This window comes from Vidua chalybeata, chromosome 3 (genome assembly GCF_026979565.1).
Source record: "Vidua chalybeata isolate OUT-0048 chromosome 3, bVidCha1 merged haplotype, whole genome shotgun sequence".
NCBI lineage: Eukaryota > Metazoa > Chordata > Aves > Passeriformes > Viduidae > Vidua > Vidua chalybeata.
The window spans coordinates 108,130,062-108,156,537 of NC_071532.1; the positions used below are offsets into that span (position 1 = coordinate 108,130,062).

General features: G+C 42.7%; 1 protein-coding gene across 1 annotated transcript in view; it reads right to left on the reverse strand.

Moving 5' to 3' along the window:
- The window catches only part of RUNX2 (RUNX family transcription factor 2), a 215,120-nt gene that overhangs the window by 135,213 nt on the left and 53,431 nt on the right, over positions 1 to 26,476 (reverse strand). The window contains exons 3-5 of the mRNA XM_053937709.1: positions 20,678 to 20,967; positions 13,539 to 13,695; positions 7,487 to 7,591 (exon numbers count right to left, since the gene is read on the reverse strand). Of these exons, the coding sequence (XP_053793684.1) occupies positions 7,487 to 7,591; positions 13,539 to 13,695; positions 20,678 to 20,967 (552 nt within the window). The remainder of the gene's footprint in view (positions 1 to 7,486; positions 7,592 to 13,538; positions 13,696 to 20,677; positions 20,968 to 26,476) is intronic.

The window sequence follows — 26,476 nt, forward strand, 5'->3', positions numbered from 1 at the left end:
GGACACTTCACTGCTCTCTAAGACAAGCATTAACATATGAATCACTCTCTGCAAGGGCCTGTGTCTCTTCATTCACTTCAGAGGAAAGCTACTCTACAGGTCTGATTTTTGGAGATCTGAAAGGCACTCCTAGCACACAGTGAGCCACTATTGTGCTCAGTAAGCTGGCCTACTGTAATGAGATTTATAATAGGGGATCTGAGCATATATAGGGGATCTGAGATACAGGCACTAAGAAACCCACTTCTTCATCTGAGTAGGGATTCTGGCATCCCAAACATACTGCAGCATGAGATCATTACTCAGTTTCTTCCCCTGAAGTTTCAATTAAGTATGATATTCATCCTCATTTCCTCTTCTGCATTCCTTGTCTGGTTAAATCAGCATCTGTGTTTCACGTCTGGGATGACCATGTTTCAGTGGAGAATGAAGTTTATATGGAGAATAAAAATAAATTTTATAAAAACTTAAAACAGAAATTTGGAATAGACAGTAAGCAAGTGCTACCTAAGTACTTCACTTACACTGTTCTGATGCAGTGTCTTCCAAATATATTCACTCTGTTCCTTATTTCCCAAACCACGTTGGGAAGTGAAGGGAGATGTATAAGAGGCACTACACTGAAGAGTAAGAAAAAAAAGCTGATAGTAGTAGCTACAAGCTAAATGTATTTCAAAAGTGACAGGGTCCAACAGTTCCCTTGGGAGAAAATTATGGAACAAAATGGTCTGTGGAAAGCTACTCTAATGCCTTTTTTAATACTATCCTCCTCCACAGGACCAACATGGAGTAGAGTCATAAAATTATAAAAAGTCACTGTCCCTGGAGGTGTTTAAGGAAAGACTGGATGTGGCACTCAGTGCCACAGTCTGGCTGACATGGAGCTGGTTGCGTATAGGCTGGACTTGATCTCAGAGGTCTTTCCCAGCCTAATGGACTTTATGACTGTGAAATGGTCACCCCTTTTCCTCTCCTTGTAGTCATGCCCTGTGGAGACACAGAATGAACTCACTTCCACTGTTACTTCATTTGTTTGGTTATAACCCCTTTTCCCCATCCGTATATTAAATGGAGATTGTGAGCTATTCAGGCCAAAACTCTCTTATCATACTGCTGAGCAACACAACTACATAGAGGGGCCATGATTTTATTTGTAGCTTGGAGGGACACTTTGAATACAAACAGCCATAGCTGCAATATGAAAAAATCACTGTGATGGCCAAATTACATGCCAAATGTACTAGGAATAGATTTGCTTGGAAGCAAGTGTTCCCTCTACAATGGGATGGAAACAATCTGTTCTGTTGACAAATACAAACCAAAACTGCATTGCTGTTGGTGAGGACATTTTACAGAATGGTTTTATGCTCAGACTTGTGCATTTGTTTTACATAATCTTGTCACCATAACAGTGAATACATGGTCACTCTGTCACCTTTCTGGGCTGCAGTGTCCTCCTATGGAGAGAGCCCCAGTGCTGTCACACAGATCCCTGAGATTTCAGAACTCAGCAGTTCTGAGTTCTTACAGTGCATGAATTTAAGCCATGAGTGAACTAAGCAGATTTTGCTTTTGACTCACTCTATGTACTAGACCAGCAGAAAAAAGTCACAATCACCAGAAATTATTTTGTCTCACAGTCTGCTTCTCAGACAATGAGATTTTATGCATGAGCCCCTCTCTAGCCACAGTGGAAGAAGTAAGAACCAGCTGGTCCTTGGGATGTAGCTACCACCCCAACAGTCTCAGGTCACCTTATCATGGCAGCATGCATCATGGAATCATGGAATCATAGAATAGTTTGGGTTGGGAGAGACCTTAAAAATCATCTGGTTCCAATGCCCCAGCCATGGGCAGAGAGACCTTCCACTCTCCCAGGTCACTCCAAGACCTGTCCAACCTGGCCTTGAACACTTCCAGGCATGGGGCAGCCCCAGCTTCTCTGGGAAACCTGTGCCTGTGCCTCGCTACTGGTTGAGGTAACTGTAAGGAGCCCTGCTCTGTGGGTTGCACACTCATCTCAAAAGTAAACCTAAACCACTGGCATATGCAGCGTCTGTCACCTCTGGTGAGGAACACTTGAATCATCACACCAGCCTCTTAGAACCTCCGGGAACGCTCAGGACCTCCAGTCCCCAACTAGAACAGTTCTGTGAAATTACACATATGCAAAAAATAAACCAGCAACAAATGATGGTGAGTGAAACTCTGTCTTGCCTTTTACACTGCAGTAAGGACCTGGTGTTGTACCACTGGAAACAGAAACACTGAACTCCTTACTGGGGACCTAGTGACAAGGAAGTCAGGTCCCAGCCTGTAAGTGGACCATGCTCATGCTCAGATACACTAATGACAGTCACAGAAAAGAACCTAAACCATGGCCCCACTGAATATTCCTCTGGCTGTACAATCACATTTTGCCTCGTTTCTTACAAAGGAGCATTAGAGTGCATGCATTAAGCTCTACAAAGTCATTTAGAGCAACTTTCAAACCCCGGACCGCCCACTCTGCCTTCCTCTACTCCCACAGCCACTGGGATAAATCCAGACCTACCCAGCCAAGCTCAGCAGAGATCTGTCACTCTGAAAGACACCAGAGAGAGCCACGGATTTTCTAACTTAGGTTTGGATGAAACCCCAAGACTCGCTCATCACATCTCGGGGTATTTAGCATTGACTTTAATTAAAAACCTCCCCATGCCAAACCACATGCAGATGCAAACTGACGCCTTCAGCGTCTGCAACGCATCACCCGAAAAAGCTGCGCTGCTCCATTCAGTCTGAGGTAGATGCATGAAGTAGGAACCTGCCTGTAAAATTTCCTCTTGTTCTGCAAAGTCTCTCTCTCTCTCTCTCTCTCTTAGCACTGCTCTAATTTACCACAGTGCAAAAAAAACCCCACAGTCAAACAAATATATTCTTGGGAAGGAAGGGGGGCTGGTAGAGTGGTTTTTGAAGGCAGGCCAGAGACTATTCAAAACGGGGGACACACAAAGTGTTTTAACTGCTGTGATAATTCTGCATAAAGAGATGTTAAGGCTCTAACTCCTTGCTGTAGCATGCCATGTGTCCCTGAATAAAATTACTGCCATGCAGGCTGTTAGCAGAGGAATGCGTAAACAGACAATGTATCCTTGCATCAGTTCCACAAAATGTTGCACAACACAAATGCCTCTCGATGTGTCATTTCCTGCTTGGCCACCAGCCCAGCTCCTGACAGGCAGTCAACAAAAAAAAAAAAAAAAAAAAAAAAAAAAAAAAAAAAAAAAAGAAGAGAAAAAAAAAAGGAAAGAAGGGAAGAAAAAAAAAAAGAAAAATAAGAAAAATTAAGAAAAGAAAGGCAAACTGAAAGATTTAAAGCTGTTCTACTCCAAAGCACATTCCACTCGCCTCAGACTTATCCCTCCACCCTCTCCGCCTTTGAAAGAAAAGAGGGAGAACTTCCTAAAAACTGTTATGATTTTAAGTCGAGGAATCTCAAAAATCTCAATCACTTATCTGCGTTTTATAAGCCGGGTTGGCCAAACAGTTAATGTGGGGGCTGAGCAGAACCCCTGGCTGGCTCTCGCTGCCTTCCGCAGCGTGCACAGACAAAAAGGCGATGTGATGTTTGCTCATACCTTTCATCACGTGTGCACCTTGCAAGCTGCGGCAGCAGAGAAATGCTCGGGAGCTGAATGAAGCAGAGCAGTTTTCTGCCTCAGCTCAAACGCTTCAGCTCAAAGCTCAGAGCTGCTTTTCCATTCACACTGATAAAGAAAGTTGGGGTTGGTGACTTTGGAGCCTACCTTTGATTAGAGACAAACTAAAGTTTCTGGATGTCAGGCAAAATATAAAAATATATAGACTTCTCCTCCCTCCTTCCTCATGATTCCCTCATGACTGGGTTTGTTCCAAAAGTGGCCAGACAGGAGGATGTGCCTCCTATTCTAAAGGTATCTCTATGGATGGGCAAATCATTATTTCTGTAGTTGTAATGAGGTAAGGCAAAGGCATTAAAGGGAGGCTTAGGTAAAGATTTGGGTGGTTTCTTTGCTTTTTTTTCCTCCTTTGACTTCCTTTACAGTAATCTCTGGCTATCTGTTGGTCAGTTATGACCTCATGAAAACTTCTCTGGAAAACTTCTTTCAGTCCTCCCAGCTGGAAGGCAGCTCTGCTGGCTAAGATCTGCATATGGCAGAGGTTTTATCCTGGTTATGAGGAGAGAAAAATATCTGCAAGATTTGCTAATGATTCCCAAGGATCTTATACAACCCTGTCTCTAGACTACATCACTCAGAGTGTAAAGCACTGTCTCAATCCAGGATAGAAACTGCAACACCAAAGATGTCCCTGGACAGTAATCTAGATAGATTGGAAGAGGTTAGGTAAAATTAAATAAATATCTTCTGAGAAAAAAAAATCATCAGAAGTCCTTTTCTCATATAGAAATGGGCAAGTTTTCCTAACAGAGCAACCTGACATCACTGTCTCTATTAAAATATTTTCAAATAATAACAGAGAGGCAAGGCAGCAAGCTTCTACAAGCAGATGTTTAATATGACTAAATGGCACTTACATTTAAGAACCCGACTTTCTGAAGTGCTGAGCATCCAAAACACCAACTGGAGTCCCTGCATGCCACGACTGTTCAGCACTCCTGAAGTCAGGCTCTAAATGTCTGTGATGTCTGTCATGGCTTTGCTGCTGCTGCTGCTGGGAACCTCGCAGCTTTCGTTTGCTTGAGTCAACTTGCCAACAGAAGGTCAGAGTGCCTTGCCTATAAACAAGCCTTACAAATTCACGATCTAAAGCATGATGTCATGTCTTAAAATGATAAGCTGGCAACAAAGTAAATGACATTTTGTAAAGATGTGCATAATTTTATGTTTACACTCCTTAGAATGAAGGTTCTAATAAGTCATTGGTTGGTGTTCCTTTAAAGGGAAGTTTTATAACTGAGATGAATCACAACTGCAAAAGATCAAAGTTAAAAAACATCAATGATGCCATGGGGTACTTTTTAATCTTGTAATGAATGATGATCATGTGCTCTTATGAAGTTGCTCCAACTGCCAACGCCAGATGTGTATATTAAGAAAAAAGTTGTTTGTGATGTGACAGCTCTGGTTGAGCTGCCAGAGAGAGGAAAACTAGGATAACATGCTTGAAACAGTGAAGTGAAATACAGATCCTGGCAGAGAGGGGCACTATTTCCCGATACATAAATTTTTAAGACAAACACATTTGCTATCAGAGCTGCTCCTTGAATTCCTTATTGCCCCCAACCACCTTATTTTCCTTATGCAACATAAAAGCCAGATACAGTCATTGAATGATTGCTACCAAACTAATGTATCTACACAATTGCAGGGTCTCTAAGAAGGAAGCAAAACTTCAGTGAAACTCCCAGAGCTCACTGGAGTTACTCTTTCCCTACAAATTCAAGTTTAATGATGAGCCATTCCAGAGATGTATGAATCCTTTCAGAATGACTTGAAAGGATAAGATTGGAGTATTCTACCAAAACAAATGGACATTCAAGCTCAAAATCTACTTTCTTAAAAAAAAAAAAAAAAAAAAAAAAGGGAAAAGAAGAAATAAAAGAAAAAGATTAAGAAGGACACAATAATTTCATGTAGGCCATAAGCACTCAGTTACTGAGCATTTCTAGGCTCAGCTATTTGAAAACACCAGCAAATAGGTATCTACATACAGAGGCCTCTTAGGTCTAAAGTAAAAAATTCCAGCAGAACTCGGAGATCTTGTTAAATTCTATGAACGCAAACTCACTTTCAATTCACAGATCACCAAAACATCCCCATGCCAGCAGGATCCCTTTCTGTGCTGCACAGGGTAATCCATACTACTCTCCACACATCACTTTCAAACCTCTCTGCTCTTTCACCACAGCTGTGTCCTCTGCCAGGAGATTTCCTCTTTTCCAGATGCATCAATACATGGAAGTAGCCTCCAGATGAGAATGGCTAAATGATGCATAACTTACTACCTGCTTTTTATTCCATGAATGCAGCTTCCCCAGTGTCCTCCAAGTAAGTTACATGGAGCACCAGCTGCAAGTGAAAATTAAAAATGGGAACTGACTCACAGAGAGAAGACAGAACAAAAATCCCCCCCGCTGTGACAACAGGACACCTCAGCTGTGAGCAGGTAGCACCACAAGTATGTACCTAAAGAAATATATCCAGAGCTATTTGCTTTTTCTTAGCTGTTCTTCAAGGTGAAACTCTACAGACTGGACAGTTCTTACAGGGAGCATTTCAGTTCCCACCTCAGTGTAAGAGGAGGTGACTGCAGCATGTATTGGCACGAGAAACACTTAACTGCATGAATTCTGTCTACATCTTTCTACTTCTGTCTTTGTGGTATTTTAAACAAAACACCATGAAAGCTCCTTGAAGGTTGTGTTTGTATGTGCAGATCAAAGGCAAAATAATTATTTGAGATGCTTCCATTATAGGGATTCTTTTAATGTGGTTATTCATCAAATAATTCTTAATCTCTAAGTGTAATTTAAATAATGCTATACCTGGCTAATCCAATCAATTTAGAGTCATTTCTAGTTAGATTAAGAAAAAAACTCGAGAGCTGGCTCATCAGTGATACCCATATGATGTGAGACTGGTTACCAGCTAAATGTGCAAGACAGAGAGACAGCCAGATAAATCCTGATGGATTAAGCAGACTTGACTGTATCTAAAAATAAGTGCTACCCATAAAACTGCTAGGACATGACAAAACCCAATTGTCATAAAAGTACAGCCATTGCAAAATAGATAAATCATGGCAAATAGATTCTTAGTGAGCTTGCATGGCTATGAGATAAACGTGCTGGGTGAAAATCTGCTGGACTATGTTTTAAAAAAATATATTTTCTGTGCACAAATAAGAAACAAAGACTATGCTGTTGATATACTGCTTTTTTTTTTTAAATCTTTCTTTGGCCCCTGAGGGGTCTATGATGAGTCCATAGCTGAAAACCAACTTCAGGTATGATGAGATTAACCAGGTGCATTAATTATCTGATGGCAAAAGAATTTAAGGGCAAACAAAAAGGCACTATATTATATGTTTCCTCTTTATGCTAGGACTGATCCTGAAAGATCAGTTTTGTTCTAAATGTCTTCAGTTGGAAGTTTACAGGAGTTCAGGAAATGCAGCACGTTGCAGGATTGTATCTACTGTGTCTAAATCAGATTATATATACATACACTGGGTTTAGTTCTCATTTACACTGGCAGATAATGTATCAAGACCTTGATGTGAATGAGAATCAGGTTTGGGATTGCCCAAATTCAGCCAAGCACTTAAGTGAGTGTTTAATGCAAGTATGTGTGTGGTCTAATAGAGTCCAAATTAACCATGCACTCACATATTTTGCTGAGCAAAAACCAGTGCTTGACAAAGATATACGTATTTCATTTACAGGTTTCTGTTAAGCAAAATTAAGCAGGCATAAGAGCAAAAAGAAGGATATAATACTCACTTCTTGGCTCTCTTGGCCCATCCACTGTAACCTTTATAGCTCTGTGGTATGTAGCGACTTGGGGGGGATTTGTCAGGACAGTTATTGTCAAAGTAAAGCTCTTCCCTACAAAGGAAAAAAACAACAAGGAATGAGTGATTACAACATGAAAACAGTCACATGCATGTTCAGTAAAGAATCAGTTTAAAATTATTCCCTGTCGTTACCACAATCGTGAAAATTAAAAACATAACTGACCATAGGAGTTTTCCTCCCCTTCAGTTTTACTCTATGTCAAGAATACGTCCATGTGTTGACAATCTAAATGTTTCTTATTTAATAATGGGTCATCATACAATGACAGAACAAAAGTGATTCACTGCTGAGGACAAACCAAATTCTTTGCTGCATTGAAAGTGGTGTAAATCCAAAGCAAGTCAGATAATTTAAAAATTTACTCCAGTTTTGCAGCTGTGTGACAGAGAGCAGAATGTGACCACATGTTATTTACTTCACACAGTTTTATCATTTCATTTGTTTGACTTGACTACAATAAGATGAGGAAAGAATATATTTTCCTCCTGGGAAAATTTTTAACAGGGAGTCCGTGTCTCTGTCCTTCATATGCCAGGGCTAATGTGATGATATCATTATTATGGAACACGCCTTTTTTCCCTACACATATTCCATCTATGAAATACCAAGAAAGCCCCCAACTTTCCTGTGAGGGTGAGCAATGTCTGTGTGCATGTACTTTGCTATCGTCAGTCTTCATTGTGGGTTTTTTTTTTGTGTTGATTTTTTTTTTTTTACTTTTCAAAGCTTGAATTCAGGCAGAGATTGCACAAGACCATCTACAGCCTTCAGCTGAATGAAAACGTTAAAAAGAAATAAATAAAGGGAGCTGACTGCATCTGAGCACACATTCTCACAGGCGCTGGCCCCCGTTTGGGAGACTCACTGACAGTTGTAATCTGTTAGATATGCAACGGTTACTCATGTCAGATAGTCAAAACTGAAAACTGTTTCAAGACAGGAAAAGGTGGGCGTACAACAGTGACTCAATAAAACAGTCAGCAATCTTTGGCCTTCATGCTCATTTAAGCTGCTACTTTACCAGACACTTAAAGCTCTTTTTTTTTTCTTTTTTTTTTCCCCTCCTCCCTGGGTGTATTTGTGCATTTTTGCTGCTAGGGCTTTTCCTCTTGCTGAACTCTGAAGGCATTCAATCAAGGCACAAATCTTAAACGATATGTAACAGCACAAAGTTAATGCAGTTTTTTCAGGCCTAATATAGAACAGCTTAAATATAAGGCATAATACAGAACAGAGCTTTGTCTGTCAAATCTAGTAATTGGTCTTTCTTTCTGGTCCAAATCGTATATCCCCCAAACCTGCCTGAGACATGCATCATTTATTATCAGAAGTGCAACTTCAAACTGTCTTGGCTATAATTTTCATGAACTAGAATGTGACATGGATTTTTTTTAAAGGAAATACAACTGTCATTCAGAGTAAAATGATTTTCCAGGTGAAGCTGTACTCCAGCTGTGCCCAGCTCTCTGGGAGATGCAGGTTAGAGGGAAGGTCAGGACCCTGGCAAATAGAATTATAGAATGGTTTGGGTTGGAACGGACCTTAAAAATCATCTTGTTCCAATCCCCCTGCCATGGACAGGGACACCTTCCACTAGACAAGGTTGCTCCAAGCCCAATCCAAGCCTGCCTTAAACACTTTCAGAGATGGAGCATTCATAGCTCCTCTGGGCAACCCATGCCAGTGAGTCACCACCTTCACTATTTCTTCCTAATATCCAATTTAAACCTGCCTTCTGTCAGTTTAAGCACGCAAAAATCTCAGGATGCCGAATTCTGTCTCAGCGGCGTGGCTGAAGGTGGCTTTCCCCATTTTCACTGGAAAAAGGATTATTTCCTAAATCATCCCAGGAGCAGAGTTAGGTGTATTTTGGATGTCCAGTCCTGCCCACCTGCAGTCCCAGAGGTGAACTGTGTGTCCTGACAGCACAGGGCGTGGGCAGCTTTCACACACACAGCAGCCCTGCAGTGCCTCCACACTGCTTGTTCAGTGCTGAAAAGTGTCTGTGCCTTTTATCCCTCTCCCAAGAGGAATTCGGCCCACTGCACAAATATATATAGTTCTCCAGACTCAGGTTTAAGGCTTCCTTTGGCACCAGCTTACCATGCTAAAAAGTTGTGACTATGAAATTGTATGCTGGTGACATTCAGATCACAGTAACCCTTAGATGGTCAGTAGAATATTACTGGTAACAAAGACACTAAAAGGGGCTTTTCTATACATCTTTGAATGAAGAATTTGGCCTTACATGCTATTGTTCTCTTTATATAACAAATCCCTATAAATGTCTATTATGACAAAAAATTAACAAAATATACTATTTTTAAGAACCTGCAAAATCGTTCTGTAGAAAAGCACTGCAATATTTTCAAAACTAAATATATCTCAACAGGATACAGTGGCTAGAAAAAATGCATTCCTTAATAAAAAGAACTACATTTGGACCTTGATAGTGAGAATTGCTGAATTGTCACCCCCTGGCCAGCCTGAGCTGAAGAGGTAAGCAGCTAATTTGAGAGGGAAATTGGTTTTGACCCCTAACTGGTATTTTACAAACCAAAGTGTGGGTGAAGTAACACTGATGAAGCCCCCTCACACTCCATAAACCACAGAGCCCTTCATTGTGGGGAGCTGCACGGCCCTGCCAGGGCAGTCCAGAGCTTTCAAGAAATGATTTACATATTACAGGATTAAGAATGAAATAAATGTTTAAGGTCCCCCATTTCAGTGATGCTGATGCCTTCGACAGCTATTTCACAGCTATCCCTCCTCAGCTACAAAATCCTTTAATGCACTTTTTATCACCTTTCTTTATTGCCCTTAGTCATTTCAACTATCCACTTTCAGAGGCTACAGACTAATTGTAGCTCTCTTTTATTAAATTCCCCAGCCAAGCAGTCATCTGGCACTATTGCTTCAGTGTGTCTAAACTGTGCATTCTTTGTTATTCACACATGTGAGCCGAGCTGACACAGAGGAAGATGAGATGGACATATGCTGAAGCACAAGGCAAACCCCAGAAAAGAGCTTGAAAGGAGACTCGGCAGCTTGTGTGTGTGTGTTGCATATTTTTTCAGTTAGATGCTAATGTGATTAAAGTATCGGGACACAACAAAATTAAGGTTATGATCCTTTGCTTATTGAAGACAGGAATTCTTTCTTCTCTACGCTGTGGATCGAGCTTGTAAAAGTGAGCTACTGCCTGAAAACCACATACTAACAACTGCTGCATTTGCATCAAACACTCCAGTTACTTACTCTCATGAATCCAAAAAAGGTGTTTAAGAGAAATTATGCAAACAGAAACGTGAAGCTTCTGTCAGGCAAACAAAATGAATATGTATAAAAATCGGGTTTCTCCATTGAGCCATGGGAAGCAAGTAAAAACGTGGGAGAGGAGGTGAAGTGGTAAGTTGATGATTCAGACTTCACAATCAAATTTAGAGATACAGAGATCAAAGCACGAGCTGCTTAGAAAGATGTAAATCTCAAGTCAGGAACAGGTGTGGATTAGTTTCTTGCCACCGAAAAATAGCTTCTTTATTAATTTATTTTTTCTGCTCTACTTCAGGACTTGTATTTACTGATATTTGTCTATGTAGGGAGCTTTCTCACTTCTGTTTGTAACTACTGATTTCTTTTCCTTCTATTTTAAGCAGAGTTCTAAAAATCCATCATCAATGATAACTCTCCTTCTCTCTCACTCTTTCTCCCCCTCTCTGTTCTAAGTCTGGAAGACAAGTCTGGACCAATTTCTCCATCCTGCCTCTGGCAGGAGAATGCAGCATTTCAGATCCTCCACTGAGTCCCGGCTGCTTCAAAGGGAAAGCCCTACTTTCTTCCGTTAAGATCATAAGAAATATAGGGGGAGGGGGTCAGCTCTGTTTGGACATAATTACACTTCATCAAAAGAAGCTTTCTTCATCTTCCATGCGTGAAAAGTCTGCAAGCAGTTAAGTCTGTCTTTTTTCTTCCTTTTTTTTTTTTTTTCCTTTTTTTTTTAAATATAAAAATTGCTACTTGGGAAACTAGCCAAAACTCAGAAAGCCAATATAGTAATACAGTGCACACCCTTTGTTTTTCTTTGAAGTCTCTTAAATAAATATGTTGAGGGTTTGAAAAGTATACTATCACTTTTCCATAGATTCTGCTCAGATTGATCAGAGAAAAAGTCTATTCCAAGTCTGCTAGATAAAAATATAAATTAAACTACTGAAACCAAATTTTAGGAGCTCTGTGTTTGTGTCTGTATCTACCGAGGCTTTAGGCCATGTATTTCATTTCCTATGCTTTAATAAAAAGTATATATCATAGGTTTGAAATGAAATCCTCAGATCAGAGGTAGTGCATCACATTTCAGTCCTTTTTCAGCACTACTAAAAGGCTGATACACTACTGAACTTCTACTGCAAAGCAGTAGAGATGGAACCAGAGAACTTTCAAACCTAATCCATCAGCAGAATAACAAAGCAAACTGACTATTTAAAGAAGACAAATGGAAGAGATATGCAACACCTTATTCACAGGGGGAATAAACTCCATATTTCTGTTGTATTACTGATGGTAAAATTATTCTTTCTTTCAAGTTATTCTCTATTATTAATACTTTTTAAGTTCTAAAATGATAAAGAGAATTTTTGGCTAGGTAATTAAAATAAAGAATAGTCACTGTAAGTCATGCTAATGGACTCAGTTTCACAAAGCACTTGTAAAAATGTGCTGACTGATCTGGACTATCTGGGCCTCTGTCATATATTTAATTTTTTTTTTTGGACAAAAACTCTTTCCTTCTATAAGAATAACTGCAACTGATTTCTAAAGAATCTTACTGTAAAATTTGCCTTATTGCTAATTTCCCAGCACAATTATTCTGCTTCTTTTGCTTTGTTTTGCCTCATGCGGGATTAATTTAGAAAAAAATTAATAATCACTTCAAACACATAAAGGAAAAAAATATGTAGGTTGGATCAATGACCGATACAACACTACTCTGAAGACTTCTGCAACAAGAGCTGCAATGCCGGCTTCCTTTGAGCTATCCTTTCAATCATTACCTGAAGTTTGAAAGCTGGTGTGCGACCCTTAAAGAGGAATTCTTGAAAATTTGCAATGATTACAAAAGCTTTCTATAAGTGCACTGCAGTTTTCAGATTATAGGACACTCTTAAAGAGCTGGAAGACAATGACAGCACTCTACATCTCAAAAAAAAAAAAAAAAAAAAAAAAAAAAAAAAAAAAAAAAAGAAAGTTACCCTGTCATTTAAAGTAAAGGTTGAATTTAGTTCATGTCCAAGGTTACCAGCAATTCATAAAAAGTCAACCAGCTTACTCAAAAGAAATGTGGGGGTGATTTTCACAGGTTATCAATGGTTTGGTTTAAAGGGCAGAGAAGCCACTAGCAAGCTTTCTACCAACAGCTGCTAAGCCTTGAAAGATTTAAGTCCCTAAAGAATACAACCTGTAGAACATGTGATATGCAAAATCCCCCTAATTACAGGTCTTCTACAACTTCAGAAGTGGCTCTACTGCTAAAGGGAATTCTCCACCTCTCACTGCCATGGCCCAAAATACACTCCCCTGACTCTGCATAACCTGGATCACAGATATTCCCTTTTCCTTCCACCTTTCCTGTGTGATTCAAACAGGGAAGCAGGTACTCCCTGAATTGTTTTTCAAAACCTCTGTCTGATAAAAAGCTACAGAGACTCCCAACTTGCTTTGTGCAAATGCTGAAGTTTGACAATAAAATATGTGTACATCACTACAAAAAAAAAAAGACTGACAACTTGAAAAAAGTGGTCTAGTGGAAGGTGTCCCTGCTTATGGCAAGGGGTTGAGCTTTAAGGTCCCTTACCAACCAAACTTTTCTGTGATTCTATGAACAATGGATTTATGGGTTAATCAATATTTCATTGTGAAGTAAGTTTGACATCTTGGCACCATTTTTCACATTATTACAAACACGTAAAAGGCCTACCTCTTCCACTTCTGCCCACAAATCGTAAGTCATTAAATCTGGCCACCTGGTTCTTCATCACGGCAGAAGCATTTCGCAGCTCTGCAGAGTAGTTCTCATCGTTTCCAGCCATGACAGTCACCACCGTCCCGTCAGGCACTTCTCCTAAGGCCACCACCTATAAAGACAGGGAGACAATCATGACTGGTGAAGCCACACTTTGGAGGTGTGTGCTCCCCTCCCAGCTCTGCAGGCTGCCACACTCGTGAAGAAGTTCTGTGGTGAAGAGTCTGGTACTCGCTGCGCACAGAAGAAAGTGCCACATCAAACACAGAGACGTCGTGTGTTGTCTCCATTTCTCAGAGCTTCTTCATTGTTGCATTTCTTCAGAAACACTCAACATCCTTACGCTGAGTGCACGCTGTAATGCTTTCTGAAGGACAACTTTGTTCTTAGCAAGCAGGGAGCAGCAAGAGAACATGAGGCAAGGCTTGTATCTGTAAATTATGCATGGGAAAGCATTTAAAATGGAAAGCTAGAAGTTAGTATTAGCAGCCTTATCACCTAGATTGAGGTCTATTCTGGTTGTACCCATCACCCAGACCCCTGAGCTCCTCAGACTTCAAGCCAGAGGGATCCATACATCCACTCATCCCAGGAGAGGCACTCGGGCACCAGCAGGCAAAGATCTACGCCCAACACACTCTACAATGGAGCACTTTATGGCTGGAATTCAAACTCCTCATGTGCAATATAAAACAAAGCTGTATTTCCTTGCAGGCATGTAAATTTTCATAGTGCTTGCAAGAGTTGCATGTGGTTACTGCTGATATCTCCCTCAAATTCCAGGATGGGTGAACAGAAGATATCTAAGTATTTCATTTCTCCTTGCGTTCCAGCTACCTGATAGTCTCCCTTTCATGCTTCAGTGGTTGTGCAGTGCTCCAACATCTGATTAAATAAATGTCATGGAGCAGACAGCTTCTGATTTGAAAACACCAGGAATACCTACAGTGTTAGTGCTCTGTGGCTTCTTAAAGCAAAATAAAGTTACACAGGAATGCTAAGTTACTAGGAAGAAAGTATACACACAGGGAAAAAATGTCCACAAAAGTATTAATAAAATAACCTCATTTTCCCCAGCTGGCTAATTCTGATGCTGAAAATAAATTTATAACAAGAAGAGATTCAGAAATATTGCAAGGCTGAGCCAGAACTTGAAAAAATATCTTAAGCTACAAAGTGTCTCCCCTTGTAGTTATTACCAATTTACGTGGTCAGATATGAATTTTTATATTATTCAGAGTAATTTATTCTGTCTCCTGTAATATATATTACATTTTATCACATGGCCTTCCTGAAATGTCTTTTCCATAAATGAACCTGGCTGAAACTAATAATTGCAGGTTGCAGGTGATATTAATTCAGTGGAAAGAATGAAGAGTTCTGGATATATAGGGAGAGCATTATGTGGTCCAGTGAACTGTACAATGTTTCTCTAAAACAATAAGGAGGAATTATAATAATGTAGAAATAGGCCATATTACTGAAAACTATAGCTTATTCTATTTAAAAGAAATATTGAAGAGAAAGAAGCAAGTGAAGCTTAAACACTGTTTGAAAAGAATTTATCTGCTTTTCTATTTTTGCATAAAACACCAGTAAATACCAGTCAAAACTATAAACTAAGATTTGCCACTAACTACTGCGAGGTCTTCATGTATCAAACAAAGATTTTACTTTAAAGTCATATGAAAGTCCCTGAACATAAAAACAAAGGAACTACCATTGTTGCTAAGATCTGATGTCCCAATAACTCTCTGCCTTGGGTCTGGCAGCAACCAGGTCTAACAGCTTCAAAGCCAGGTGAAAGGAATAATAAATAATAATCAAATAACAAATAATAATCTGGTGAACAGATTACAAAACTGACTCTAACCATTAACAAATGGATACTGGCTCAAACTGTGAAGCTTGGGGCTTGAGACTACTCATAAACCACTCCCTTCCCAATCTGCAACAGATCATGTTATCTCCGGACAGTCTTGTCATGCCCATCAGCATCCCAGGGAGTTGCACCCTACGCCTTTTATACCTCACAAAACAACAACAAAAAAATCACATTAACTCCAGAAATGCAAAGCACCTGAGAGCACAGGAGGAAGCACAAGGCTGCAAAGGGCCTGGGAAGAGGGAATGAGGTGCCTGAAGACTCAGATCACCTCTTTCTCCCCAGGTACTCGCAGAGCATGGACAGGTAGTGCCATCACAGCCCTGTCTCAGTCCCAAACGCAGGTGCAGCTTATAACACCTGGCAGGAGGGAGTAAAATCCCTTAAAATCCCCCCTCTGTCCTCTGCTGCTTTTCAGAGCTTTTTTTCCTGCCTTTTCCACTCAGTGTCAGTTCAATTTGTCAGCTTAGCCATCAGCCCAGAGCTGCACGTGCCGCTGCTGTCGCCGAGCGATTGCAACTAATCAAGAGCAGCATCGTTACTGAGAAGGCTTGGATGCAGTATCACTGTTCATCTCCTTCAGAGAGGACCAAAGGATAAGACAAACTGAAGTCAGAGATGAAAATAAAAACTTTTGCTCATTAAAAAAAAAACCCTATAACATGGGAAGCTCCCCTGACACACACCAGGACTAAAAGGCATATTTTTTTCTCACTTTGATACTTTCTTGCCACAAAACAGCCTAAGACTATTGCAAAGGTACGTAGAAGCGCTGGGTAGAAAAAAGCTTTGCAAAACAAGTCTGAAACCTGGAGAAGTACCTGTAATTTTGAGAGTTTTCAAAAGTAATTGTACAAACTGAACGACTGTTGGCATAAACCCTGATTTGGCAATATTATGCCATGTATCAATACAAAATTAATTACATATTCTTAGAAAGAGGATTGTAAATGCACTGTGAAATGAGTAAGGATTGTGTTAAAAATTAAAGACTAGAAGTAGTCACAGCGCACATTCCTTACCTATTCTTTAATACTCAATATCTCTACTATTTCAAAATCTTTATTTTCCATATTAAGCTCCCTAGACATTTTGATGATTAAAAGTAGATTTTGCTCTTTTTTTTTTTTTTTTTCTTTTCAATTAGAGCTCAAAAAAGTACATGAATCCCCAAAATAAAACCAAAGCAATTCTTATGAGTTGAAAATAACTATGTGTTTTTTGCATAACACAATTCTGGTTAGGCAACCTGTTTGCCCAGTTTCGGTCCAGTGGGATTTGAACTGGCCAAAGTATGTAGCCTGAAGACGGAAGTTATAAGCACAAAGCAAAACTCCGATACAACAGAAGGTACTCAGACTTTCTGCAGAGTAAAATGCTTGTCTGAAAAAAAAAAAAGGCCAACACTAGTGTACATGCTAACTAGTTCCTCTCAAACATTGATATCTGCCACTTCAAAAGCTTTCTTGCAAAACACTGAATTAAAACAACCTCTCAATGTAAAATCTTCTGTATTGAAAATGCTTTTCCCAGACATTGCCAAAAGAGCATCTGATACTATTAAAAACATTTCAGTGTCCTGTAACTTAAAACAGAATAACTACTTTCGTGCTACTTTTTGTTTCAAATCTACATCTGGGCTGAAAATTTATACAGCAGGTTTCAGCTTGAAGCTATTTAAAACAGCTGACTTATAAACTCTGAAAATTGGGGTTTGGAGGGAAATGCTGACAGACCCTGAACTACTGTGGTGCTACTGGGGAGATGTTTTAGACTCCACATCCCATTTCTTCCCCCTGCCTTTACGTCCACTAAGACTCTCTGCTGCTATTAACATCATAAAGAAGTCACTTCTAACCTCTAATGTGGCAATCTGGGTCTTTATGACTTGCAGTAAAAACTCCCACAGAGGGGCCAAATTCTGATGATTCGACTCAAATAAAGTATTGCTGGCTACTGAGATTAAGAAGTGAATATGATTTGGACCTGGGTGAACAATATCCATTTATTTTGTGCTGGAATATTAACAGCTAGAGCTGTATTAACAAGTACTCATCAAATACTCTTCCCCACAAAACCAGTCTGCATTAACAATCTTCCTAGTGAACAAACAACAGGGACTCCCTCCCCAGTGTGTGCAAATATTAATACTTAAAATTCAAACCTAATGCTAAGCCAACACTATTTCAAAAAATTATAATCAAACCCAGCACTGTTTATAACATACTTCCTCTCCTGCATGTGATTTATATCTGTTTTTTTAAATTAAAACAGTGCTATATCCAGCGTACGTTTTTGCTCGAGATCGCTGTGAGAGAATTATGGCGCACTTAACACACCACTCAAAACATTATCATCAACATATTATTTATTGCCAATAAAACTTCACAAAGTGTGTTGTCTGTGAGCTATTTCATGTTCAAGTTATTGTTTAGCTGAGATTTCTATAGCTCAAATCTGTCTCTTTTTTCCCTTTCAGAGCTGATTCCCATTCTGTTGTAACACAATCAAGTGTTTCACTGTATGATACATACAGCTCCTTTGGTCTAAAACTACTAGGCAGCTGCATGCAAGTTGCATTTGAAAAATGAAATAGATTTTTTTTTTTTAAATGGTCAAAAGTATTTCAAGTGAGTTTCAAACTAATTTACAGGTAAAGAAGGGCATATATAATTTTGGCATATTTTAAAAAGCGCATATTGCATATGAAAACACAGCTGCACCCACAGCAGCCGGGTGCAAGGGGCAACGTGTGCCTCTGACGCATCTGAAAATTGGTCAGATCTACACCTCCATGTCAGCAATCAAACACAAGACCCACATGTATGACACATATAAATACATATATATGAACACAAAAAGGTTGGGGAATGGTCTAATACTTTGTCTACCTTTTTATCACAGGTAAGCATTCTTATTGTAATAATATTCTAAATACTTTAATATTTAGTTTAGATCTTTCCCTTATTCTAATGAGATGCAACCACATCCTTTGAATTGCTGTGAGGTAGGAGAAAGCTCAGACACCTCAAATGAGAACAGCAACGTGAGCACAATAATGCTCCTGCATCCCTGCTTTAAAGAGTAACTATAACACCAACTTTATCTAGCACTCAATTAAATTATAATCATAATTCTCTGAAAGCTCCTCCTCCTTACCCTGCAGCCCCTCTGAATCAGAATCACTGTGATCCACATGTAGAAAGCCTCTGAGTGCTACACTACCCCATTTTCCTGCCATTTCTGCTCAGTCCAACCATCGTGTCCTGCACAAGCAGGCCCTGTGCAAAGGGTTCCACTTGCACTTCCAGCCTCTCCAAGCTGTTCCCACACACACGAGCGCTTTAGCCAAGCCTCACCCGCACACCGGTAACATCTTCAAAGCAAACCTCTATCCTTATCACCACTCACTTTACCAGGGGCTCATTTAAGCACTTTTACTATTTCTTCCCGAACAAACGGGCATGATAACACGGCTGGCAGTCGGGAAATGCAAGAAAAAGAAAAAGATGTTCTGGAACGCACTGGGAGAGACTGTTTCCAAACTTTTCTGTCTTTTCAGGGATCTCCAGGTGTGTTATTTTCCACAGGAAAATGTGGGTATGTTGAGACCCTCGCAGGGCCACCCCACCTCACTCTGACCCATGCCCTGCTCAGGAAGGCACTTAGGGACACCCCAGCCATCGCCTCCTCCCTACCAAAAGCCACGGGAAGGAAAACTCCAGGGGGAACACTTGGAAATATTGCTAGAGGAGGAAAAAGGCTTGCTTTAAAGCCCGCAATTATTGTTGTTATTATTGCAGGTTTTTTTCTAAAATCGTTTCCTCTCATTAGCGCGCCGTGGGGATGGAGACAGAAAATTAAAAGCAGCATCCCCAGTGCAGAGCGGGGTGGGATTTATTATGGAAATATGCGACCCTGCCAAGGAGAGCGTCTCTGGGCAGCCACTTCCTCGGCTGTCCACCAGGAGAAGTGAAGGGGCGCCGTGTCCCCCGCCTCCAGGTGCTCTATGTCCCCCTTTCCCAGCCCCATCTCTGCCCGGGCTGTTGGGGGGCAAAGCCCTGATCCCACTCTGCCACTGCAGCCTGACCCTTGGACTCCAGCCGCTCCCCGCACGCTTCAGAGCCACCCCAAAACCTCCAGTCCCACTCCCAAGAGCGGACAGGAGAAAGGGGAACCCCCGTGGGTCAGGGACTGATTTCTCGAGGTGGAGGGGTGCCACACTGAGCTCAGACGAGGGCTGAATCCCTCCTTCCCCAGGGAGGGAAAGCAGGTTTCTCCAAAAAAAAAAAAAAAAAAAAAGCCCATGGAGAGAGACTATGGGGAGCAGGGGGTGTCTCCCGGGGGGATGCTGAGGGGGGCACAGGGTGCCCCTGGGCTGCGGGGGGAACATGCCAGCAGAGCCCCGCGGGGATGGAGATAACGGGATGGCTCCGGGGGTGCGGGCCGTGCAGAGGGGGGCGGGCAGAGCATGGGGGGCATCGGGGGCGCAGCCGGGTGAGGGGGGCAGAGCCGGCGCACGGCGGGCACGGGAAGCGCGGCAGGACGGGGGGCACGGCGGCCACTGCAGGACCGGGAGAGGGGGGTGAGAGGCACTGCGGGGGCTGCACTCCGAGACATCGCGGCAGGACGGGGGCACAGGAGGCACAGCTGGACGGTGACAGGATACAGAAGGCACTCCAAGACTTGAACACTTGGGAGGGGAGGGCGGGAACACGGGAGTCACTGCAGGACTGGGGGTCAGAGAAGCCCCCCGGGCCGCAAGGGCACAGAAGGCATTGCAGGATGGGGGTGCACGGGGAGGCATTGCTGGGCTGGGGGCGTGAGGGGGGGCACAGGAGGCACTGCAGCCCGAGGGCCACGGGAGACATCGCGGGGGCGAAGGCGTCGGGCGGACACAAGAAACCCCTGCCCTCACCCCGGTGAGGCACTGAGATGCTGCAGGACGGGGCACAGGAGGACACAAAAGTCCCTGCGGGCCGGGGGGCACAGAAGGCACTGAAGGACGGGGCTGGGGGGGTGGAACTGCGGGACACACAGAGAGAAATCCCTCCGGGCCGCGGGGCACAGAAGCTCCTGCAGGACGGGGATCACCGGAGACACTGCGGGCCGGGGGGGGAGGGGGGGGCACAGAAGCCCCTGCGGGAGGAAGGGCAGGGGGCGCGGGGGGAGCATCCCGGGCCGCGGTTGCGGGAGGGGGGTGTCTCACCTTGAACGCCACCGGGAGGGTCTTGTTGCAGCGCCAGTGCGAGGGCAGGACGGAGCAGAGGAAGTTGGGGCTGTCAGTACGGACCAGCTCGGCGGGGTGGTCAGCGATGATCTCCACCATGGTGCGGTTATCGTGGGGGCGCAGCCGGGGCACGGCGGCCGCCGCGTCCTGTTGCTGCTGCTGCTGCTGCTGCTGCTGCTGCTGGGCTACCACCACCGGGCTGACCTCGCTCATCTTGCCGGGCTGCAGGCTGCTGGAGGGGGGGCTGAACCTCCGGCTGGTGCTGGGATCTACGGGAATACGCATCACAACAGCCACAAGTTAGCGAATTGGGGGGCGGGGGGGGGGGAGCGGTAGGGGGATCGCTGGTAGAGGAGGCGTGTAGTGGGGGGTGGGGGTTGTAAAAAAAAATATATCTAGCGAAAAAAGGGGTGAATGAAAAAGTGGAGGGTGAGGATAAGGGACAAAAAAGCAAATTAGACAAAAAAATAGAGAAAAAAAAGGAGCGGATTAAATGTACGAGGAAAAAAATCTCAGTCTGTTTTTGGTTTGTTTTGTTTTTGTTTTTAAAAAAGAAAGATGGACGGGGCAAGGGGTGATGCCGGTCTGGGGGCGCCTGCAGCCTGTAGCAGCGAGGAAGCAGAGGCTGGCAGTGGGTCTGGGGCTGCCCCTCTCAGCACAGCCCGGCTGGAAACTGCATGGTCCCGGCTTCTGCCCAGCTGCAAAGCGCTGCCGCTTCTCCTCCTCCTTCCTTCCTTCCTTCCTTCTCGCACAGTCTCTCTGCTCTTTTCCCTCCTTCTAGCCACCGCTTCTTCCCTCAAGTGCTCGAGTTTCTTCCCTTTTTTTCTTCCCCTCCCTCCACGTCTTCTTTTCCTTTTCGGATTTTCCAAAAATTGTCTTGGGAGAAGTAGAGCTCGCTGCTGGTTCAGCTTCCTGGGCTGCTGCTGCTGGTGGCCGCCAGAATCGTAGCGTAACTCAGCCCCGGAGAGGAGCGGAGAGGAGAGGGGGGGGTTTCAGGGGAACGTCCCGGTTTCCTCCGAAGAAATCTTCCTCCTCCGGACACACACACATAAAAAAAAAAAAAAAAAAAAAAAAAAAAAAGAAAAAAGGGGAGCAAACAAAAAGCCTCGCTGGGACAGAGGCGAGGAGTCGCTGGGCTCTCCCGCTTATTGCCTTTGGCTTCAGGAAGCGGCAGCTCGGGAAGGGGCTTGGGAAAAGTGGCTCCCCCCCTCCAAAAAAAAAGACGCTCCCGAAGCGATTTCGGCGGGGAAACAAAGTTACTGGGTTTGTTGGGGTGAAGAGGAAAGTCACAGGGCTGATAATTAAAAGAGACTTTTTATCTAGTTCCTTTCGGAGGATCAGGACTTAAGGAAAGTTGAACTTTCGGATTCCCAGGGAAAAAGAAGCGGGGATCATAGCTGAGAAAAAAAAAACAACCAACACAACAATAAAACACCCCTCCTTAGGCTGATTTCTAAAATATGACCAAGCAAATTCTAGCAAAAGGCAGCCTCGGTGCAGCCCGGTCTTTCACATGAAGTCGCTGCTGGATCCAAGTCCGTTGAGTTGAATAGGCGAACAAAAATCTTGCATTTTTTTTTTCCCGCCCTTGATGAACAACAGCAGCAAAAAAAAAAAAAAAAAAAAAAAATCATTAAAATATCGCTTTGTTTGAGTTATTTTTCTTTCTGGAAAATCGGGTTAAAAATAATAATTATGAAAAAAAAGCAACCAAAAGTTACAAACTTCTTTTGGGTCCCAAGAAGTTGAGGTCGGGGAAGATGAAGGAGCCGGAAAAAAAATAACAAACCCACGCCACAGTTTTTTTGTCCTGAATGTGGTTTTTGGAGGCTGGGATTTCTAATGATTAGGTTTTTGTGGTTTATATATACAGGACTCTCTGGCTAAGGCGATCATTATGCTGATGAGAGTCAGCAGCACGTGGTGCTTCAGTCCTCAGACTTTTGCAGCCTTCAAAATAAATAAACCAATGTGCATCCCCCCCAGGAGGAGAAACTCTCACCCACGGGGAGAGGGACGGGGAAGGGGGAGAGCAGGAGACGGTCTCCGATCTCCACTTCTCTCTGGGTTTTTTCCATTAACAATTTTGGGCTTGTTTGTTTAAATTAAAAAAAAAAAAAAAAAAACAAAAAACAAAAAACATAAAAAAATCTTGTTCGAAAAAAAAAAAAAAAGTAAGAATAATCTGGTGCCAAAGAGTTTTTTGCTAAGTCTCCGGTAGTCTAAAGCCTAAACCATTTCCTTGAATGAATGAAAGCTATAAAACCCTCTTCAGACTATTAAGGTAAAGGGAGTCTGGTTTGTTTTCTCCCTTAAAAAAAAAAAAAAAAAAAAAAAAAAAAAAAGAAAAAAAGGGCAGATCTTATTAAAAACCATTTACATACCCAATGGTATGAAAGTGTCACCGCCTCCCCGCGCAGATAACAGCCTATCACAACCCGCCCTCTAATTTCTAAGGCTTTACTCCGACTTGCTACTTCCACCTTCTTGTAAAAAGTCGGCGCTGCGTGTGTGCTCCTTGCTCGCCGCCTGTGTGTGACTCGGGGCGCTGTGTGTGTGTCTGCGCTCTGGGGTGCGGGGGATGTGGCCCTTCCAAGAGCCCTTCCAAGCCCCGAGCCGCACCCCGACCCAGCCGGGTTTGTCCCGCCGGACCCTGCGGCGAAAGCCGGGCGGAGTTGCCCCGGCGGAGCAGCCCGCATACCCGGGCTCGGGGTGTCCGTGTGTGGCTGCTGGTGCTGGGGGCACCTCCGGGGCTGTTTCTGCACCCGCGGAGCCTCCGCGCCCTCCTCCTGCCGGGTGGCACCGCTGCCCCCTGCGCCCTCCTGCCCCGCTACCCCCAATTTTTACCCCCCCGGGGCAAAGCCCTGCTATGCCCGGGGAAGGTGCGTGCAGAGGCGGCGGCTCCTGCCCCGCTCGGCTCCGGAGCAGAGAACAGCCCGCAAGCTCCGCCGATCGGTCACAGGGGAGAGCTCTCGCTCCGCGCACCGCGGCTGCGGCTGCGGCTCCGCGCCCGCCGGGCGCCCACCCAGCCCCGGCTCCGCAGCCATGCCTCCATCCATCCCTCCCTCCGCTCCGCGGCTTTCCCACGCTTGCCGCGGGGAGCGGCACCCCCGACCCACTGCCTCCCAGGGATCTGTGCCCTCCTCTTGTTCATTTCCTCAGCGGTTGTTTTGGTTTGGGGTTTTTTTTTTGGGGTTTTTTTTTTTTTTTTTTTTTTTTTTTTTTTTTTTTTTTCCCTTTTCCCGGCCCAAGGTTGGAAGGGCTCTGGAAGTTTTCTATCCCGTTGAGAAGACGCGATCCATGTAGTGGGTAACGCTGCAAGCCCCTCCGGAGCTCGCCCTACTTCTCCCAACAACCACAGGGATCTAATGTTCCCCAAAAGTGGCCACAGGTGTTTCCAAAGCACAATTACTCATCACCTATACAGATTAGTATATATGTAGAAGCTCTGGTTTGCTGTGGTTGTGATACAGAAAATAACTTTGTTCATACTTATTTTGGCAAAATATTTATGTCCATAGATTCTTTTGGCTTCCTTCCCCTCTTCTTTAGCTGGCTCTAATACATTCCCAAAGAGCCATTCCAAAGGCGCTAGAAAGAAGGCAAAGAGTTGTTTTATATCCTAATGCTATATAAGCCTGACAATCATGATTTATTTCATTTAAAACAAGAAGATACCTTTCCACTTTTAATTAGTCACACTAAAAAATTTTACAGTCACCTCTCTTCCTACTAAAATAAAATAAAAAGTTAATTAGGATAAACTAAAATAAGTCATTGGAAGCTACCAGTTTCAGGTCACTTAAAATAGTCCAGAGTTATTTATAATGTCAAAATAAAATTTTCCACTGAGTGCCCTAACAAAGTTTCAGGTATCTGGCACAGCTGATTTTCAGGCTCTGTGCAAAAATATCTTTCTGCTGAATATTTACACATTTAACAGGAACTTACTACAGTCTGGAACAGATCACGGCTCAGAGTTCTAGAATTTTATTTAAATGGTCATGGACAAATTAATAAAAGTACCAGTAGTGTTTATGAATCTACATAAAAGCTGGATGGGATTTTTCAGCAGAAGTCATTCATGTTATGATATATATAATCTGGAACATTGGCTTGGATTTGGCTGGAATAGAGAGCAACCCTGCTGCTCGGCTTTCCTCAGGTTTTATTTCAGAACTTCTCGGAATTTTAGCACTGGTTGCAAAATGGGTCATATTTTAAGATCTTAGAGAATTGTAGGAGGTTGGTGAAAAAATGTGCTTGCGCTGCAAGTTATATCTTAACAAACACCTCCAGATCCACTTTACAGTATCAAATTTTCATTAGTATGGCTGTGCTTGCTGTAATTTATATTGTCTTTTAGCTTTTTCACTTTTAACTGTGTTATGAATACAGCCATAATTAGACTGCTTTTGGACAAAAAGGTAATGTTTTAAAGAGCACTGAGTTTGTTTACCATCACATTTCTAAAACATAGGCCCAGTATGCTCCTGTTGTAAGTACTGGGTGTTCAAGATGAAAAATAATTATCAGATATGAAAGATTCTAACCTGGATGATGTTCCCTAAATAAATAGTTTCGATGCCAGTTTGCTGGGCCGGAATGTGCTGCAAACACGATGAATGCAGAATTTATTTTGAGCCTCTCTCTGTATGTAAATAGACTTTGTGAAACGGGAATAAATGAATGGGTTCACTGGGTTTGTTGCTGTATTTGATATTTTTAGCCAGAGCGACTACAGCAATGTCAGCATTATTACTATAGTGAAAGAATTGCCAATATTCTTGTTTCCAACATCTACCCTCCCTAAGTTTTCTATTCACTCGTGAAAGTGTGCATCGAGCCAAAATACGTGAACTTAAGTAAACTTAATGCTAGAGCAGGTTTTGCCCGAACTTCCATTCATTTAGTAGGGGCGAGATAAGCCCCAGTGTCTCTTGGCAGCGCTTTACTTTCGCTTTGGTTGGAAGTTGACTGTTTGCCCAGCTATTCTTTGCTTTTTCTTAAGTATGACAAATAGTAACTCTAGATTAGCACGTTATTCGGTCTGCTAAGTAGGCGTGTGGCAATGAGTTCTGTAACTGCAGCATTCTTGCTATGGACTACTATGGTTTTTTTAACTACTGTGTCCCTGCCCCACTGATTTACAGCCCAGATAAAAGAAGATTCTTTGTGTCCTGAAATTAAATTGAAGCATTTAATATTTCAGCATTATGCACTGTTTTTTAGCATTTATAGTCCCTGATACAAACAAAAACATAAAGATTTGTTAGACAGGCTACAAAAAGACTGCATAAAAAATGAACGACAGATTACTTTTCCCCCTAGCATTTTCAGTAGGAGGTGAGGACTGAGAGCTAAGACTCTTGTGTTCTGTTTCATGATCTGATGCTGAATATTCTGGGATCTCAGACAAGACTTTTAGCAAGTTTTCCTTCAGTATAGAATGTGGTCTTAACCACTACCTGTATACATTTTGAGATAGAAAAATATGTATATAAATTCTCAGAGGTCCAAAGACCAGTAATACCAGGAAAACAATTGGAAATCTGTTAGGAAACCTACCCTGTCCCTGCTGAAAAACTGTTGGCTTTTCCACAGCACACAGCAAAACATGGGCTGCACAAAGTTTACTGCTTCTGTATTTTTTCTAAATTTTATATTTTCTGCTTCTCTTAAGCAGGGACTGCAAGCCTATGGTGTGGGTGCTACTGTAGAGTTTTCCCATTTCCCTCCCTGTCTGCAGCCTCTTATGCCCCATTGGGATTGCACGTA